Source organism: Lutzomyia longipalpis, chromosome 4 (assembly GCF_024334085.1).
Source record: "Lutzomyia longipalpis isolate SR_M1_2022 chromosome 4, ASM2433408v1".
NCBI lineage: Eukaryota > Metazoa > Arthropoda > Insecta > Diptera > Psychodidae > Lutzomyia > Lutzomyia longipalpis.
The window spans coordinates 8,210,439-8,227,151 of NC_074710.1; the positions used below are offsets into that span (position 1 = coordinate 8,210,439).

At 33.2% G+C, this 16,713-nt stretch overlaps 1 protein-coding gene across 1 annotated transcript in view; it reads right to left on the reverse strand.

Annotated features, from left to right (window-relative positions):
• Window positions 1-205: 205 nt before the first annotated feature.
• The window catches only part of LOC129796195 (LIM/homeobox protein Lhx1), a 53,765-nt gene continuing 37,257 nt past the window's right edge, over window positions 206-16,713 (reverse strand). The window contains exons 6-7 of the mRNA XM_055837972.1: window positions 2,919-3,189; window positions 206-1,686 (exon numbers count right to left, since the gene is read on the reverse strand). Coding sequence (XP_055693947.1) covers window positions 1,427-1,686; window positions 2,919-3,189 — 531 coding nt within the window. The 3' untranslated portion in view covers window positions 206-1,426. The remainder of the gene's footprint in view (window positions 1,687-2,918; window positions 3,190-16,713) is intronic.

The window sequence follows — 16,713 nt, forward strand, 5'->3', positions numbered from 1 at the left end:
TTTGTTTTGTTTTTTTTCTGTTGTAAAAATTCCAAAACTTCAGGGATAAAAAAAATTCAAATTACCACAATTGAGATTAAATTTATGCATCCCGCATGGAATGCCATTACTCACCATGCAGATTGATGTGCTTTCCCACAAAAAAAAGCGCATTTTTCACAACAGCAACAACATCGCGCGAAATTTCCCACAAGAAAAACTCACATTTTTACTCAATTTTCATTTTTATTTCCTCGTGTCCTCTCATGCATTTCATCGCAAATGTTTTTTAGGGTGTGTCTCTTAGACTTATGTTTTTTTAAATAATTTTTCCATCAATTGTTTTTTTTTAATCAGATTTGTGTGTTATTTTCATGTGATTCTATATGAATTTTAATACATTTTTCTTGAGTTTTTTTTCTTTCATTTAGATTAGAACAGGGAGAAAATGCAGTTAAGTTTAAATGATTTTTCTTCATTCTTAAATTCTATTTTTCCCCTTTCTCGCAGGATTTCTTTTCGGGTGATATTATGATCAGAAAAATTTTGCAAGATTCACCTCTTTCAGTTGAATCTCACACGTTTGCCTCTAAGCTTCCCAACTAGCTCCACACGCACGCACGCACACACTCCATGTTAGTCACTGCACAATGTTTTATGGGGGTGCGTGAGGGCCATTAATAGCGACCTGTTGAAGCATTTTTTGGTGGATTTTTCCTCAAAAAATTTTCGCACAATTTTCCTTTTAAATAAACTTTATACATTATCCATTGTCTTGAGAATGTTTCCTTAGACATTCAGACAGGTCTCTTGAGCTAGATTAAGGTAGATTTTAAACTCTTCAACCTGCTTCTTCTACAAGACTTCTCTTTCTTTTTTTTTAAACTACTTTTAGAGAGTCTCTTACACACTATTTACACAATTATTACTTCTTTGCTTTTTTTTTTACATCTAATTCTGTTAAACTACACCACTTTTTGCTCATTTTTTTCTTAGCAATTTTATCATACAAAGAATTTTTTGTAAAGAAAAAATTGTAAATAATACAACCACGAGGAAAAATCTCTCATTTCTAGGATTTCTTTTGTTTAAATGCCTTTTTTCTCTGAAGGTTTTTCTCCACACTATATCCCTTTTCCGGGAACTTTTTATGTAGTCAAGTCTTTTACACCGGATGTCTTAATTTTTATTAAATGTAGAGCACCTCCACGCACACACATCACTTTCTTACAATTTTTGTTGTTGATAAATCTCGTGTTTTGATTCACAAGAAAAAAAATCACTCACTTGCTCATATGGTGGGAGTGAGGAGCGCAATATCATCAAACCACCTTAATTGGAAAGAAGATCATCTCCAAAGGAAAAAAATGAGTTAATCACGCCACGTCCGCATCCACGGTGACGTCCAGGCGATCATGGAGATCAGGAGGCGGCGTGACGCCTCATTTTACCACACCAACTGCTCATTCTGCATATTCTGCGGCTCGGAAAAGTTCCCAGCACTCAGGAATTCAGGGGAACCACCACGTGGGCCGCCAAGCATTTCACCAGCACCACCAGCACCGCCACCAGGACCACCACCGGGCCCGCCGGCGCCACCATTGCCACCCGGCGGTCCCGTTGGTTGGCTCATGAAGCCCGAATCGGGGGTCATACCTCCGAATTCCGACACCATCGGGATGGGACCAGCGTGATCCATTGGTCCGCCTATACGGTACACAATGAAAAATCAAATTTTAGCATATTTTATAAATATTTTTTATGGTTTCTTTTTAATTTTAATTTGTTAAAAAATTCAATTTTTATTTTAATTTTTCTAATTTGAAGCTCAAAGAGTTTTTTCATTGTAAGATTGATTGCAGAATCTTTTAATAATTTTATGAAAAAAAAAGAAAAATACGGCGAAATAAAGAATTTTGCGAATATCTGAGGAAGAGTATGAAAAGCAAATCAAAAAAATAAAAAACTAAAAATTGTGCAGCAAGAAAAGGTATTTGAAAAATCATTTAATAAAAAGATTTTTAAGGAAGAAAGAAGAATAAAAAAAGTATTTAACGATAAAAATATTGAATTTAATAAAATAAGAAATTAAATTAAAAAACGAATTTAAAGAAGAATTCAAAGGAAGAATATATTAAAAAGAATTTAATGAATGAAAGAAGAACTATAAAGAATTTACAAATTATAATTTACAAAAAAAATAACAAAAAGAACAACTTAAAAAAAAACAGAAATTAGCGATTTGTATGGAAAAAAGAAAATTAATAGAAAGTCTGAAAAATCAAAGTAACGAAAAACGAAGGGAATTAAAGAAAAACATTTAAAAATTGATGAAAAAGGAAGAAAAAAATCGTAAGTAATGGAAAAACTCACAATATTTAGGAAAAATTGAGAAAAGTTAGGAAAAAACTTAAAAAAGTAAAGGCCAGAGACGGAGAATTCCTAACAAACAAAAACGTAAAAAATGAGAAAAATCATTAAACAGGAAATTAAGAAAAACTAATTGAAGAAAGTTGTGAAAAATATAATAAAACATCAAAGCAAATTAACAAAGAATCAGTAAATAAAAGAAAATAGGTTTTCCGCAATTTTTCTTTCTTAAGATATTCCATAACTTTAAATTTTCATTTATTGTGTTTTTATTTCATGATTTTCTTCAATTTTCATAAAATAATTTTTTTAATGTTTTTTTTTCTTTCCTTAACTTTTCTTAGTTTATCAAAGTTATTTTTTTCCTTTTTTTTTATCAAATTGCTACAGTGAATTTTATGCTGATTTTAATGATGAAGCAGAATAAAAAAATATTCTAGAGTAGATATTTTAGAATGCTTTATTGGCTCCTAATATCTTACGAAGCTCCACCCAGGTGGAGTCTTTGTACAAAAATGCTGATTTTTTGATTATTAAATAAATAAATTCAAATACAAGAAAACACTAACCTGGTGCATTGAATGGCATGGGTCCGGGTCCAGGATGCCCAGGGAAGAAGGGACCATCGTGTGGATGGAATGGAGGTCCGCCGTAGCCAAATTCAAATTTCCCATCACTAGCAAAGTAGGGAAAGTTCGGTGGGACATCATCGAGACCTCCGGGTGATAAGTTCATGGGAAAACCACGCATTTTGCGCGCACCCCCAAAGAAGGGACCACGACCCATACTCGTGAGTTGCTTCAAGCGTCGCTCCTTGGAACGCTTATTCTGGAACCAGACCTGCAAAAATCCAAAATGGCAAATTTTTAATAAAACAACCAAAAAAAAAAACACTCCAAATATTCGACCATTTGGTGGAATCATAAAATTTTTTGAATCCTAGCGATCGTAAAAGAAGGCATCCGCACTGCAGCCAACCACTTTATGTGCTTACCGAAAAATTTGCATCAATAAAGAAGTTTTTTTTGTAGCCGCTTTTGGTGCATAAGGAGGAGAAGAAGTGAAAAAAAAAACGTGTGCCAACTTTTTATTGACTTCTCAGCATTTTAATGACACCCTCGAGATCATAAATTTTACAAGGTAACCCATAAATACGGAACCAGACGAGAGAAATCTCAGGAATTCAGTTATATTTTCCATTTCAAATACAGTCGTGTCTGTGTAGTAGGACCGTCGTCAAAAAAAGTTCTCCGCGGTAAAACAGCTTCAGAATAAGAAAATTTGCCTCCAGAGTTGGACAATTAGTATCCTGCCTTTCCAATAGTACTAAATGTCCCACTCTGGAGGCAAATTTCCTAATTCTGAAGCCGGTTTAATGCGGAGAAGTTTTTTTGACGACGGTCCTACTACGCAGACACAACTGTATACATATTATGTAGGTATATGAATATATGTTTTACAGAGAAGGTCTTTATTTTTAGCACCTCCTATGGGGAATTGAGGAAGGTCACAGTGATTGTAAGTACCTAAATGATGAGCAGCAGGATGAATATCCTGTGTATACCACGCATGGAATTTACAAGACAACTCAATTTGTCGTTATTGTCGCATCTCTTTCTCATCTCTCTCTCCAACCACCATAATATCCATGTGGTTTGGCGGCAGCAGCGGCAAAATTAGCCACAAAAATGTCAAACCTATAAAATCTATTGTTTATCATCGTGGTACCATGTGAAGAAGTTCCATTGATTTTTGTTACGGAAGAAAGATACCTTTTCCCGCCACACATTATAGAGTCATCTGCCTATTATTTATGAAGACTCTTAAGGAGGAATTAAGCAGCACAAACTATCCGAATAGTTTCACAGTGTCTCCCATTCTCATGCTTTTCTTTTTTTTTTCTTTCCTTTTTTTATCATGTGGTGTCCATTTCTTTTATCCCAACACACAAATGCCGCTCACGGTGTTCTCTTTGCTATATCTTCTTTTCTTAACCCACCACGGGGACTCGTTGTTTGTCGCTCCGCATGACAGTGTAACCAATAATTTATCGATTTTATGTGGTGACGAAATATTTTGATGGCCATTCCTATTTGTAAAGCCACCACGGAAACATCATCACACAAACGGCGCAACTCTCATCGGTAACCTGCTGCAACAGAAAACACCCACAGATTGGCGGCACTTTTGACCCAAATGAGCACCACATTACACACACAGGTTGATTCCCAAGAGGAAGAGGTCAAAGAGGTACAATCTGGGATTTGATAAATCCCCAATTTCGCAGGAAATGCAAAGCATTTTTTTGACTAAAAATGCATAATGTCCTTTAGGGCCTTTAGGGGTGTCTTTTTTAATATAAAGAACGTTAAATATAAGTTAAAAAGAATTTAAGTTGGGAGTCGAGGTTTATGGAGATAACAAAATCAGGTCTACAACGGCTGTTACATTCGAAATAACAACTTTTATTAGTAGAATTCTAACGTTTAACATCCCGTTTCAAACGACCAAAGTTTCTTTTCTAACGCTTCACGTTTATTTTGACATTTAATGTCCTTTTTAATGTTCTTATTCAAACGTTTTACGTGTAGGTACTTTGTTCTAACATTTGACGTTTATTTTATCATTTGAAGTTTGTATTTAAATTTATGTTTCAATGTTTGACGTTTGTTCTAACGTTTGACGTTTCTTTTCTTGGTGTTCTTTTATCACCGTTCGATATTCATTTTAACATTTAACGATCCCATTTGAACAGTAGATGCTCACTCTAGCGTTCAACAACTATTTTCTAACGTTTGACATTGTTTAATTGTTTGTTACGTTCAACATTATTGCTCAATGTTTGACATTAGTTCATGAATTTTCCTTTTTTCTGCCGTAAAACTTGTATTATTTAGTGTTTAACTTTTTATCAATTTTTGACATTTTCCCTTCAACGCTTGATATTTCTTTCCAAATGTTTAAGAATACTTTTCTAACATTTGACGTTTATTTTATCGCTTGACGTTTTTTCTAACGTTTGAAGCACATTTTCCAGAGTCTGACATTTTCTTAAACATTAGACATTTGGTGTTTTTTCTCTAACGTTAGATGTTTATTTTACTGTTGAACGTGTGTCCTAACTACTTATTTATTCATTTTTATTTCTTTTCTAACGTTTGACGTTCATTTTAACATTTTCAATGTTTTTTTTCAACATTTAACGTTTGTTTAAAGTTTACACGAACGTTTGAATTTTTTCCAATATACAAGGGTGCTTTTTTGACTTTTAATCGTCAAATCTGCACACAAAAAGGAGATTATTCATTTTGCTGTCGACATCACGGGAATATATAGGGCGAACATGGGACACCTTAGTCCTTCTTCTTGTTATTAAAATAATTAAAAGTTAAGTTCTTTTAATGAAAAAAAAAAGAAATGGAGAAAAAAGGTTACAAAGCGACATGAAATCAATTTGCAAAAACAGCAAAAAGAAATCATTTTGTGCAAAGAGCTCGTATAAAGTAAAAGAGTAAAAGGCAAGTCTCGCCGAAATTCCATAAATTTTCACCACTTTATGCCACCCATTTTCCACCTACGCACCCCACTGAGAAAATCGCCGCAAAAATTTATCCCACAACTTGTGGTGTTGGAGGTTTGTTGCGCCAAAAAAAAAACGAAGACGATGGAAAGACAAGGGGCGGCGCCGCCAACTGTCATATTGTTGTTCTTCCCTTTTGAAACAATATTCCCCGCGTGTTTATAGAGAGGCACACATAGAGAGAGATGGGCATAAAAAAGGTTATATAGAGAAAAAAGATTATTTGTGGCACATTGGAACCCCGTGGTGAGGCTCTTTCACATTACAAGCCGTTCTTTTGTACCCAAAAGATCCCATATGCTGCGCGCAATACCAGACTTTTAATACGCGCGCGTTTTGTTGCTGAAGGAAGAATCACCAGAGATTCACTTTGGTGAGAAAAGGACAGACATTTTATTATGTACATATTTTCTTATTTTTACCTTTTTTCTTAAATCTCTTCCCGTGCTTATTCACCTTTATTTTCCATTTTTACAAAAGAATGTTTTTAAATGAACCATTTCCCGCGAAAAAAAATATTTACCATAAAAACGCATTAATATATAGTGCAAAAGCTCAGGTGAACTTTCATCCTTATATTATGTATATGATGTGTATATAATTTAACTTTTGATGTGTCAGAAAATGAATCGGACAGTATAATGAGAGAACCACAAGTTAGTGAAAAATATTCTCAAACTCAAATTGGTTCCATTCACCATCCGAATCGAATGTGGCGCTATGCCACAATAGAACCCGAACTAATGCGATTTCATCAGCATAAAATGTACTCATGAATTGCCTGCGGAGAGACCACAGAATGGATTAAATAAAAAAAAAACGAAGAAGAAGAAAATACCAAATTCCTCCCAAAGACTATTCCTTTATTTTTCCCAACAATTGAACATTGAAAAAATGTTTTATTTGGGAGCTCGCGCTGCAAAGGTCTGCGCTAAATTGTTTGTCAGATAAAAGCTTCCGTGGCAATTTAGAATAGTCCACAGAAAGAATTTGAGCTTAGGAATAGAGAATATGGGGGGCTTTTACCACAAAAATTTACTCCAAAGAGAATATATTTAACGATTTAGAACTTTTTTTTAATGAATATAAAACACACGCTCCGCTTAACCACAATGTCATCATAATGAATGCAAAGTCAATAAATTGCACGCAGAATTACTCTCGAGATTACTCTGCTCATAAGTTCTTGTGATTAGGGGAGGATGGGATGGCTTCTTTTGTTTTTTAAGCTGTAAAGGATGTGGTGAAAAAAAAATATAGGTGCTAGAATAAGCACTAAAACTGTTTAGAGGAACATGGGAAAAAGATTGTGTCCTTATTTGATGTCAAATGTCCTTAATATTAAAACAAATTTAATTATTGAAAACGCGTTTAAATAATATATTTCTAATAAAATAAATTTTTGAATCTCATATAATGGCGATTAACAAAAAATCGATTATATTTTACTGAGAAAATATGGGTGAAATTCACTTGTTAGACAAACTTAAGATTCTTTAAGTTTCCTTAAGATTCATTAAGTTTCTTTAAGAATGTTTTAAGTTTACATAAGATTTCTAAACAAAGATTTAAGATTTCTTAACAAAGATTCTTAAATTTCTTCAGCAAAAATTAGGATTTCTTGAAAATCTTAATTTTTCTTAAAAAATCTTAAGTTTTTTCATAAAGAATGGTAAGTAATCTTATAAAAACTTAAGACATTGGGCCTTATTCAACGACCAAAAAACCCTTGAAATTCGCTTGAATTCTTGAAATTTCAGTACAAAATTCAAAGATTTCAAGGGTTTCGTGATCGCTGAATAAGGCTCATTCTTAAGGAATCTTAAAGAATCATAAGAAAACTTAATTCTTTCTTAAGAAATCTTAAGTCTGTCTAAGTGAATTTCAACCATAAACTCAATTTTCTATGAAAATCACTGATAACTTTCGAGAGCTGAGACATATATGAAAAAATTATGTCTCAATCTTAAAATTTCTGGAACCACCTGGTTATGGTATTTAAAATTCTTTCTCTTAAAAACTTTGGTGCCATACTCTGATTAAACTAAATTTAATTTTAAAATTATCAATGCACTGTTTGACCATAAATGTGCCGTTGATACAGAGGAAAGTTTTTCGAGAGAATGTCCGCCATTAATTTGTTTGGCTTCACTAAAAAAGAGTAATGTCACCCTCCTAACGAGATTTTTCCAAATATCCAGAATATTTTTGAATGTTTCTATCTCTCATTTTTTGCTGATTTTTACAACTTTAAGCAAATTCCACGTGTTCAATAAAACAATCTTATTGATGATTGAAGTAAATTGCAGCATAATTTCCTACTGCACAGAATCGGATGCAATTTTAAGTGCTGGTGGTAGGGAAGATTGTTTCTCCACGAAGATGGTTTTAATATTTTGCATGAAATATAGTGAATGTAATTTATTATAGATACTGCCTGTGTTGACTGAACAATGACACATGATGTGATTGATCAATTTGTCATGCGAGGGAGATGCACAAGAAGAGTTAAAAAAATCAATTTCTCAGCAATCACACAAGACATGAAGAAGCTCCCACCATCCATCTACTTTCCCACGTCATTTTGGCGTGAGCAAGATGCGAGGAAATATGGAGACGATGAGCCTTTTTTTCATGTCTCCTCCAAGCATTGTCCCATCCATTCTATTTTCACATCAAAATTGTAGGTAATTTTCTACCCAATACATCATCATTAATGGAAATGGTGATAATTTATGGGGGACTTTTGATCACGAGATCGTATTGTTACAAGTGAGCGGTAGTTCGCATTGCTCAAGACAATCAATTTTGGGCATCTTGGTGTGGTCATCTAGCTCTTCTACAGTGTGCGTTGTGCTCGTAGTTCATTGAGCCATTATTTGGGGGCATTCAGGGCATTGCAAATAGCAGAGAATATTCTCTCTAATATAAAATGAGATTAGAAGGAGGCACAAACAGTTAAGTTATTTGTGGGGTAGCCATGACTCCAACTTTCCAGGAGTCAAACTTCACATATATAGAATCATCACGACGTTGCCGATAAATAATTTCTGCATTTCATGATTTCTCTATTATGCTCGCGCCATTCCTTCTTTTTTCGTACATGCGGTCGTCCCCTCCTTACATTTTTTCTCGTCGTGCAAACTCATGAAGAAAATAACAAATGAAAAAAAGCCACGACACAAAAGAAGAACTCTCAACACTCAAATCGGCAGCCAAGAGATCAAAACACTGGTATATAGCACAAGATGTATATATGTTGAGAGGATGAGGATCACCAAAGGCTGCCGCCCATGAAAGTCATATTTTTTGGGGCAGGGAAAAATTTCCATGATGGTGCGCCATTGATTGATGAAAAGCTAGTCATCACGCACCCTCCCCACCACCCAAAGAGGCAATTTCGACACCACAATAAAAGCAATTTTAACCCAACAATGCCACTCATGGTCCCACATTGCCTCCGGACTTCTTTTTCCTAGCATTTCCAAGCTGCGCCATTCCTCCAATCCCCGGGGGCTTTTGAAGGAGTCGAAAGGCATTGAAAAAATAACAACAACAACGTAAGAACTCGGACAAACTTCTTGCAAAGTCATGCACCATATTGAGGAGAAAATAACGAAAAGAAATGAGAAAAAAATGATCAAATTTTCACCGAAAAATTATTCTATAAAGCGATTGCAAGACAATCTGTCTTATCTTAGAAAAAGCCAATAAGAAGTCTTGAATGTTTTGAAATTTAAGTGTTGTCGAAAGAATAGTTTGGTTATTATGACGAATCATTAGAATTTTTACGATCTATATTAATTCACCATAAACATCCCTTGATAAAAGCCAAATAAAACGAAACCGAATAAAAATTTTTTAAAAAAAAACTTAGCCCTTTTAGGCTTGAATTTATTACTATATTTAGGCTTTATTTTTAGTGAATTTCAGGCTTTAATTAAAGATTATGTTAAGTTAAGCCTTTCGAGATTGAAGACTGCCTTTTTTAGGGTTGAAAACCAAATAATACATTTAGGTTTGAATTCAGAACGTTTCAGGATGAATTAATTACTTTTGAACTTGAATTGACTATACTTATTGTTCTTTCTAGGCTTGATTATTTAATTTTTTTCCTCAATCTCTGTGTTTTTAGAACTGAAAAGAATTTTTATGCCTGAATTTAGTCTCTTTAAGCTTGAATTAAGTATGTTTCGGAATAAATTTACTATTCGCCTTAAATTTAGTCCATTTGAGGCTTGAATGAAATATTTTTTAGGCTCTGCTCCTCAAGCAGAATAATTTTTAGACTAAAAAAGAATATTTTAATTTCTTTGGCAAATGATCCGAATATTAACCAATAATCCGAATATTTGTGAAGATACGAATAATTTTACTCAGATAATCACCCCATGGGTTCTTAAAATATTAAGAACAAAGTAAGGCACACATTCAGCTTGAAATTCAATCAAATATTTCTCAATTTAACTAATTTACTTATAATCTTAAATTTTTAATGAAGTTTAAAAAATTATCTCTGGCTAATTTTTATGCAATTTTTAGTAGGTAAAAAAATAAATAACCAAAGTGTCGTATTCACGACATTTCATTCCTTGAAATTTCAGTACAAATTTCAAGGATTTCTTGGTCGCTGAATAGGACCCAATATTTGAACAAAAATTGAGTCAACGTGCAACAGCATACATTGAGTTAATATTGAGGCATTGCTATTGCAACAAATCAATAAATTTGAACAATTTAAAGTGTGACCAATTAAAAATTAAGCGGAAAAGTGATAATTGCGCTAATTAGACTCTGGTCAATTATCGTTTTATTGAGATTTGTATCTTTCCTAAAAGTTTCATAGAAATTTAGAAAATCTTTCATATATTCAGCATCTAAATTCCATACTTCAATTTAAAAAAAAAATAAATAAATATGAAAGATTTTCTTGAAGATTTCCCAATAAAATATGTAGAATTTAATTCACTTCAACAATCTTTAAAAAAAATGTTTATACGAAAGGAAAGCAAATAAAACTTTTATTCGCATGCACAATTTTTTTCCTTGGTTAAAATGCTATTAAATTGCTGAAAATCGATTGCATTCACAAAATATTTCATCAATTTCTTCCTTTTGGCCTATCACGCGAGTTATTTGCGCCGTGTTAGTTGAAAGAAAAGTGATTTGGGGGAAAAGGGAATTTTTTTTCCTCGAAACTTGATTGGATTTTTATTGAAGGTGGTGCGTGGAGAAAGGGGCACGTAATGTTTGGCTTCTTGCTTCTTTTTGTAAATTGCAATATAAGGGGCAGAAAATTATTTTGAAGGTGGAAAAAAAACGAGAAGTTTAGATATTCTTTCTCTCCCCCGTGAATACGTGAATTGATCATCCACGGTTGAGTGTGGTAGATGGTTAGATGAATGTGCAAGAAGTCGAGCAGTGAGTGGCCAAAAGTTTTCATTTTATGCTCTCACATGGTGTTAAAATGTTGTTATAAGAGAGGAGAATTTGGGAGCTTGGTGGAAGATGGGCCTCCGCATCGAGACAAGGTCTTGCGCGAGTTGCCCCAAAAATGAGAGATGCTATCCACGGAGGTATATAGGGACAATAAAAAGAACGCACGGAAACTTCTTTTTCATTCATTAAATCGATGTTAGATGATGATGTGCTGCTTTTATTATTTCCATCGACGGGAGGTGGTCTCACTTTTTTTTTCCATGCCATGCTTCTACAACTTCTCTCCACATAGCATTATGCTTCGCACACCCAGGAAAAAGAACAACTATCCGGTGAGGTTTTGGTTTGTACTTTTGCCCGATGCTGGTTCGCCAATTCGTTCCACCATATGCTTCAATTTGTTGGTGTTTCCCTTCCCCGGCCCTCCCTTTTCCCATCTCTCGCACCGACCAATATGTTTTCGAGTACACACAACGTTTGTGAGATGCCTTTATGATGAAATACTCGCCCCAACAAAGGCGCGGAATGGCGAAGAACATTCTCCATATATAAACTTTTATCTTGCTTCTCTTGCGATGAAATTGTATGTACATGCGCTCCTTCATTGCAACAAACCCATATTAGCTTCTTGTGTTTTTCATCGTTGTCTTTTTTTCTTCTTTGCCATCATACATGTAATGTTAAAATTCAACGTTTGGGCGCATACAAAGATGGCAGATAAATGCTTTAAAAGAAAAACCGCAACCAAATCATCATCATCCTTCTGGGTGCCTTTTCGTGGTTTTACGTAGGTACGTCAAAGAGAAAATGAGATGCTTTCAGGTGGCAATTTTTCTCCATCTGAATGTCATGAGGAATTGGACCAGACAATCTTTTTAATTTCTTCAGAGATGTTTCTTAATGATTTTTTTAGTTAGTTCAATTTTTGTTACGATTTCTTATGCAATATTCACAATTATTTTAAGAGGAAGTCACATGAGAATGTAAGACTTTGGTGTAAAAAGTAGTAGTATAGTAGTAAGAGTAACCAAAAAAATTGTTTAGTTCTTTAAGCTAAAACTTATGTTTTTTTTTTTATTAAATATCTCTTTTTGTTTATGTTTCATAAAGTAATAATTCATAATTCCACTTTACGTATAGATTCGTTACGTAATGAATTCTTAACGTTAGATGAAGATAAAATAACCAATAATCGTTAGGATTTTTCCCGATTTTCCGTGATAATTTTATTTAAAGGGAAATTATTTAAAACTTCTTCAACAACAAATTTTCAAAAAAATACTTTAAGTTTTTTAAAAGACGACTCTTATTATTTTAATTAATTTAATCAGACTTATTTATTATAAAATGATAAAAGGAAATAAAAGTTCTAATTTTGTCCTAAAAAATTGACTTAAAAATTTTTCAATTTAATTATACCTACCAACTAAATTTTTGGTTGGCATGACTAAACTTTAGTGAAAGAAGAAAAATCTATTCTAGTCATTTTTTGTGAGTGAAATCTATTGTAGTCATTTCTACTAAAGAATTTTAGTACATACATACTTGTTATGTTTTAACTGGAGAATTTAGTAAAGAAATAGACTAAATTCTCTACTAAAGTTTATTTAAAAGATAACTAAAGAATTTAGTGAATCGACTAAAATTTTCTGTTTGGGGAGAGCGGGGTTAAAAAAGTCACTTAAGGGTTTAGAAAAAGCTCAAAATATCATATATCCCAGAAAGATAAAACGAAATGTATAGCTCATTTCTTTAGGAAATTTACTGCTCTTTAACTCTTTCTCAGATCATTTTGTTCTATTTAGCTAGGAAATATGATATTTTAGGCTTTTTCCAAACCCTTAAGTGACTTTATTAGCCCCGCCCTCCCCTATAATTACTAAAATTTTTAATAAATATCCAATTATTACAGTTTAGTAGCAGTTAAGTAAAATTTTGAATGACAGTGTACGAAGATTTTTACATTATTTACCAAATTTTCCAAAATATATTTTTAAAAATCAACAAAAACATTTTCTCTGAAAATAAATTAAGTTTTTTTTTTCAATATAAAAATCTCCCAATCAACTATTAAATTTCCTTGATCGGCCTTTGACTTGGAGAGAGTAGGAGTAAAAATCAATCATTGTTTTTGCATGAAAACATAAGAAACATGGTGAGACAGAAAAAGCCTTATTGCATAAAAAATTTGCAAAAACTTTCTTCATTCGCATAAACGATTTTTCGTCCCAAAGACTGGAAGTTGATGAGATGCCCGTAAAAGTCGCATTGATGGGTTCATGCGATGGAAAAAAAAATGAGAAGCAAGAAATCGTAAAAATGAGATAAAAATCGCAAAATATCGCATCCCATGAGACGAGATTGATGATCATGTCCGTGTTCGCGAAGAGATCATCAAGAAAATGTCTCGTGGTGGGTAATATAAATGTTGACAAGTCAACTAAAAGGGCAAAATGTTGCTTCTCTTGAGGCATTTATGGGGGTACTTTGTGTGATGTTTTACACAATTTTTCCCAGCAAAAAGACACGATCACCTTCTTTTTATTGCAACTGATACTGGCGATAACTTCTGGACATGCAAAGGATTGCATGTGTAGGACGTTGAGGATGTTTGTTTGTAAATTTTAGTATTTACCACCCAAAATTCCTCTTAAAGAAAAATCAAAAGGAAAGGAAATGGGAAGAATGTATACACAGCATTGTAAGCTACCTACAAATGAAGCATATAAATACAGTTGTGAGACACGAATAATAGCATCAAGAATTTCCATACTGACTGAGTGAGAAAAATTCTATTTTCTCTTGATTTTTTTCTTTAATCTTTGTACTAATTTTTCATACAAAACATGATAGAAAATATTTAAGAAAATCTCGGAAAATGTAGCACAAAAAATGTGATAAAATTATTTCTCTCACCACTGTACGAGTCTTTTATACACATAACATTGATCTACAAATGCAAAAGTAGCAAATTTTATCGACTGTTTTCGTGTTCTTTTGCTTCCATCAGAGTTGTGTGCATTCTACATTAACAAAATGGTCATAAAATTGTGCACAAAGTGAATGAGGTGAATGAGGGGAGAGACAAACAAAGAGAGAAGGTAAGATACAAAACATTTAAGAAAAAAAAAAAAGAAAACTCTGAGGAAAAAAATTCAACAAAAAAGCTGACCACAATTTCTTGCTTGAAAACTCACATACTTTATGAGTTCTCATTCGCGAGGCAATTCCTTTTGGATGAGGGTACAAAAAAAAATAAATCAAATATTGCCAAAGGGGAGGACTCTTTTTTTTCTCGAAAAAAAAAAAAAAAAAAACATTTCATGAAAATTCTCTGCAAGAAGTCCTTCATCAATTTTCTTTGTATATTTTTGAAATTATTTCTAATAGAATATTCTCTTCTCACACAGCAATTCTTTAAGAATGTTTTGCAAAATATTTCAACCCGTCGGTTGAGGCAAATAATGTGCGGGAGTTTGCTGATTAAAAGTGCCGATAGGTTGAACTTTGTTAACAAATCAGAAAACATAAACAAATGTATTCGATGGCGTGCAGAAATATTTTATTTCTTCGACAAATTGCTTGCTAAATCATTACGTCATGTGTTCAAATTTAAACAAAGTGCCAAGTTTTATGGCCACTCAGTGTTGCTTTTGTCCATGAAGCGCCACCAAACCACCCTCACAATGCTAAATGTGACCAATTTGTTGCAACACGAAGAAGTCACTCAAAACACTAAAAACAAATCATTCCTCAATTGCACATACATATTTTGACACATAAGCACAAAAAGGAGTTGAATTACTTGGTGCGTAATTGTTTAAAAATTCAAAAATGAAGCAAAACATACTTATGAGCTCATATTTCTCTCCCTTTTCGTTCTTTAAAATGTTTAATGGTGGAAAAAAGGCGCCATGTACGAAGACAAAAGCAAAAAGGACACCACAATATCGCGTCACATATCAACAGGAAGAAGGGTAAAAAGAAATTGAATGTAGGTATATAACATCTAACACGATAATTGAGATATTTTTTTGATTATACACACGCATCAATTTTTCATTGATGACATTATTCGAAGTGGAGGCACGAAGACTAATTTACAAACAGTGATGTTTCGCTGTAATCAATTTATCTTGTATGGAGAGTTTTCTATGATTTGTATAGCGAATATTTTAGGTTTTTAATGAAATATTTTCTACATGATGTTCCTTAAAAAAAATTATTCTCTTCATCAGAAAAAATGTTAATTTGATTAGAAAAATTGAGCACAAAAATCAGAGAATATTCACTGATTTGGGTTTAGATAATTCAATTATTTTATAAAAAATCGTTGACGTAATTCACGATTTAAATCTCATATCTGTGGAGGGCATTACTCTTCTTCAATCACAATGCTTACGAGTTTTTTTCTACGTTTTCTACGTCATTTCTTGCAATTTTTTATGTGAGTCTCCTAATTGTAATTTATTGCAAAAATTAAAATATCGAGCTAAAAAAAAACACGTTCAATCTCCTAATGGGAAACTTCACTGTATTATATATTTATATACCATACTGAGTAAATATACATAGCAAAAGGAAGAAGCTCATTCGAAAGAAACTTCCGGAAATTAGAAGTAAATTATCACGACAAGGCAATCATGCTACACGATAATTTGACAAAACCCCAAAAAGAAAATTGCTAAATAAGGTGCGTGAGAATTTTTTTTTTACCTTCTTCACCCACAATAACTCACTGTGCTATATTATATATAGTACGTACGGTACCTACGTAAACGTATATAACCCTCTAATATATAGACAATTTACTTTTCAGCAAAAATTTCGCGAAAACAACAAAAGACACACACACAGTCAAAATGGAAATAAAAGCGGGAGAGAATTTTCTCAAGAAACCATTAAATAAATTCTGCTTCGAGGTTCTGAAATTTTTATCGTTTTTCAGCGTTATTTTATTGACGAATGTAACAAAACGCGCGCGTGCTTTTTTTTACACACCATATCTTTTCCAGCATTCTTCTCATTGCGATGTTTTTTTTTTCACATTGGGGCTTTTTTTGTATTCTCTGCTGTGTGTGTACAGTACACCCATATAGTTCTGTTTTCGCCACACTTTTTGTGAAGTCTAGTGAAGCAGAATCACTTCACAAAAGAAACAAATGGCCGTAAAAAAGAATTCCAGGAGAGCTTTTACAGCATCCCACCCACATTTTACGTTTCAAGAAGAGAAAAAAAACTCAAGAATGAGCTTTGTTTTTACTGCTCAGAGTGAATTTGGTGAATAAACGAAGGGTTCCGGCGGGAAGCATTTTGTATGTACAGAAAATGGTTAATGAGATCAA